At 46.7% G+C, this 3,223-nt stretch overlaps 1 protein-coding gene across 1 annotated transcript; it reads right to left on the bottom strand.

The window, feature by feature from the left end:
• Positions 1-1,028: 1,028 nt before the first annotated feature.
• LOC117988005 (lipase 3-like) lies at positions 1,029-3,223 on the bottom strand. Its single transcript, XM_034975102.2, has one exon. The coding sequence runs from the start codon at positions 3,169-3,171 to the stop codon at positions 1,669-1,671; it is 1,503 nt and encodes a 500-aa protein (XP_034830993.1). The 5' UTR covers positions 3,172-3,223; the 3' UTR covers positions 1,029-1,668.

Here is a 3,223-nt window from a genome sequence, read left to right as displayed (position 1 = left end):
TGAAGAGAGTTGCACAACAAACAGACGCGCACTTCATGCATGTCGGTGACGCGTCGCCACTTCACTTACCTAGTCCAAGTGGAAGGTGAGCAGGAACAACTGTTTACTTTCAACGTTCTGACATAGCGTCTTGTTTACATGCAAATACTTCTATTTACTTATTTAGATACCTAGGTACATTATTCGTTAGAATTTGGTTAGAATACAAAATTTCTTGAATAAAATAAATTATAATATTTTATTTCAGATATCTGCAGCTGTCCATATAAAATTTTCATTTTTACAATGCGTAAAAATAGTAAAAAGCTTAAGATATCCTACCTAGTATATAAAAGTGTGTATAAAACTGACTGACTGGTCTATATCAACGCACAGGTGGCTATTATGACGAAGGCATCCGCTAAAAAAGGATTTTTGGGGTTAAAATAGGGGTCTGAAATTAGTGCAGTCCGCGCAGACGATGCGATATGCACTGCCCGCCCTCCCACTGCTAAACATGCAGGAAAGCAAGCAACACGCAACACCACACAGATCCTCGTAAACACACGCGCCGCACGTTTCACTCCGACACCGGAGCATCCTCAGATGTAGACCGTACAATGCACAAATGCCTGGGATCGAACCCCCGACCTCTCGAACCAGGAGGAGGCTATCAGTTACCACCCCCGCGTGAAGTTAGAGAAATAGATGACAATCGGGGTTTTCCACTTCTAATAATTAAGTAGCTAAGAATATTCGTGGGGTGATTTCAGTAAAAAAAAATTGGTAGGTGGGTAGGATATGGTAAGGTATCGTTTAAATAAGAACCTAAGGAATTTTTAATGAAAAGAATAACTACTAACGAGTAACGAAATACCTATACGACATCCCCCCACCCTTCCGTAACGTTGGCTCCAAATTTGCGTTCAAAAGATACCGTGCTCACCTACTAAATATTCAAAAGTCGGTAAGCTAGTTAGTGGCAGTCCAAACAACAACATCACCCCAAAAAAACTATTTCACTTGATAAATCTATAATAGCAGTAACATACAAATAAAGAACACAATTTTGACCTATTTTTATTATTTTATTTTATGTTTAATTTTAAGTACATAATAAATAATGTTGCTAATAACTAGGACTTCCCTCGTTTGCTGAAAACCAGCGTTGTGGTTACATCGTGTACCCACAACATTCAGCTGAGTTCGGGCCTTTTCGTTGGCACGACACATTCTAGACACTAGGTACCTATATTTTGTTTGAATTAGATTTTAAGGAATGTTTTTTTTGTAAATATTTGTGTTTGTGTTGGATATAGTGTGATAGTGTTATAGTGTGTTGGATCAACCAATAAATTGATTTCTATTCTATTCTATTCTATATTTAATTTTTTTTAATAAGAATAGGTAGGTAGGTAAGTAATAAATTTCTTTAAAACAGAAATTCAGTAGATAGGTACATTATACAAAATTGATAAAGGTAGATACTAAACTTGCCTATTATCTAATTCAAACCTAATTATTTATTATTCCTAATAACCTAATAAGTATAACAAGTAAATGCGAAAACGTGTCTGCCTCTTTAGCCAATCTTTAGCAGGTATACTGGTATACTGGTATAGTAGGAGAATCATTTTCAGCTGTTTCAATTCATAAAACTATTTAGGTAACTAGACACTTTTAACATTGTTATAATTTCCAGCTCCACGAGAAGTTGACTGGTTCTGAAGAGTATACCTTATCTAAAGACTTTAATACTTCGTCGTTCACTAAGGTGGGCGCATCGATGGCCCACAGGTAGTCCAGGTGGTTGAACCCCGGGTCCGGCACCTTGTACATTTCCGTCGTGGACGGTAACCTCTCATACAACAGTCGCACATCTTTTTCACTGGAGAGCAGGTCGTTTTCGGCCCAGAACAACTTGATAGGGAGGGTTATCTCGCCGAGGTCGTACTCGGGAGGCTGCTCCGCTCCGTACACTTTCAGATTATCGGTCTTCCCGTAATCGAACTGCTGGAACCTCTCCCCGGCCAAAATCTCCTGGGCGAAGTGAACCGCCGTCTTCCACGACGTCCCCGTCCCTAAGTTGGCCAGGAACACCGGCAACAGAGTCTTGTTGAACTGCTTCTCGTTGTACCCGCAGATGTAAAATATCACGTTCTTGCAAACTAACGCGTCCACGTCGTCGGCGTCACAGGAGCTCGCCATCTTCCCTAGGACGGAATGTTTGGGGATGAACTCGTGCGAGCCGTACAGCATCTCCATGTAGGCGACGTTGCTCGCTATGGGCGCCAAGGCCTTCACGGGCGACCGCACGTCCGAGAGGAAGGCGACTGGCGCCAGCGCGAACCCCGCGGCCAGCCTGTCGTTGTACTCGGGCCTCAGGGACAGCATGGCGAACAGCACAGTGGTGCCCATCGAGTGGCCGATGTAGGTTATCTTGGCCTCCTCACCTTTCAGTTTGGCGACGTGATCGATGACGGCGGGCAGGTCGTACCGCGCCACGTCGTGCCACGAGAAGTTCCAGAACGATTTGGAGTCGCTCTTCAGAACGGCGTGCTCCTTCGAATATCGGTTCCCTCTGATGTTGGGCATCCAGACGTCGTAGCCCGCGTCGGCCAGCACGTACGCCAGAGCTCTGTCCGGCCCGTTCAGGATCCAGTCGGCGGAGCTGGCGAACAGGCCGTGCTGGAGGATCACCGTGTTCCGTGGAGTGTGCTCGCCGCGCTTGGAGCGGGGGATTCTGTGAACACTCAGCATGTACTCCTGAGACACGACCGTGTGTGTCTCGCACGAGTAGCCGTGCCGCGCGATGATGGAGGGCACCGACAGGCTCAGGTCGGGGTTGTCCTTGCGCGCGCCGGGCTCCTCCACGTGCAGGTAGGACCACTTGTCGGTCATCTGCCGGCCGCTATCCTTAACATTTTCCACGTAGGCGTTGATGTTGCTGCTGATTTCCTTCCCCTTGTCGTCGAGGTAGCCGCTCACCGAGTCTTTCATGCGCATCGCCTCCTGGTAGCTCGTGCTGAACGCTCGCTCGACGCGATCCTTCTGCACCTCGAAGAAGGCCTTCATGTTCTCCGAGAAGTTCTGCATAGGATTCATTTCGAAGGGCCAACTTTCCACTTGTAACGGGATGGCAGCGGATCTCGCCACGAGCGCGAGCGCCGCACACAAGTACAACACGTTCATAGTTGCACGCAGCTAATTCTGACTGGCCTCGCGCCTCTCGCCACGCGCGTGT

This window comes from Maniola hyperantus, chromosome 13, assembly GCF_902806685.2.
Source record: "Maniola hyperantus chromosome 13, iAphHyp1.2, whole genome shotgun sequence".
NCBI lineage: Eukaryota > Metazoa > Arthropoda > Insecta > Lepidoptera > Nymphalidae > Maniola > Maniola hyperantus.
The sequence above is the reverse complement of the archived record's forward strand: the minus strand, read 5'-3'. Positions and strand labels throughout refer to the sequence as shown.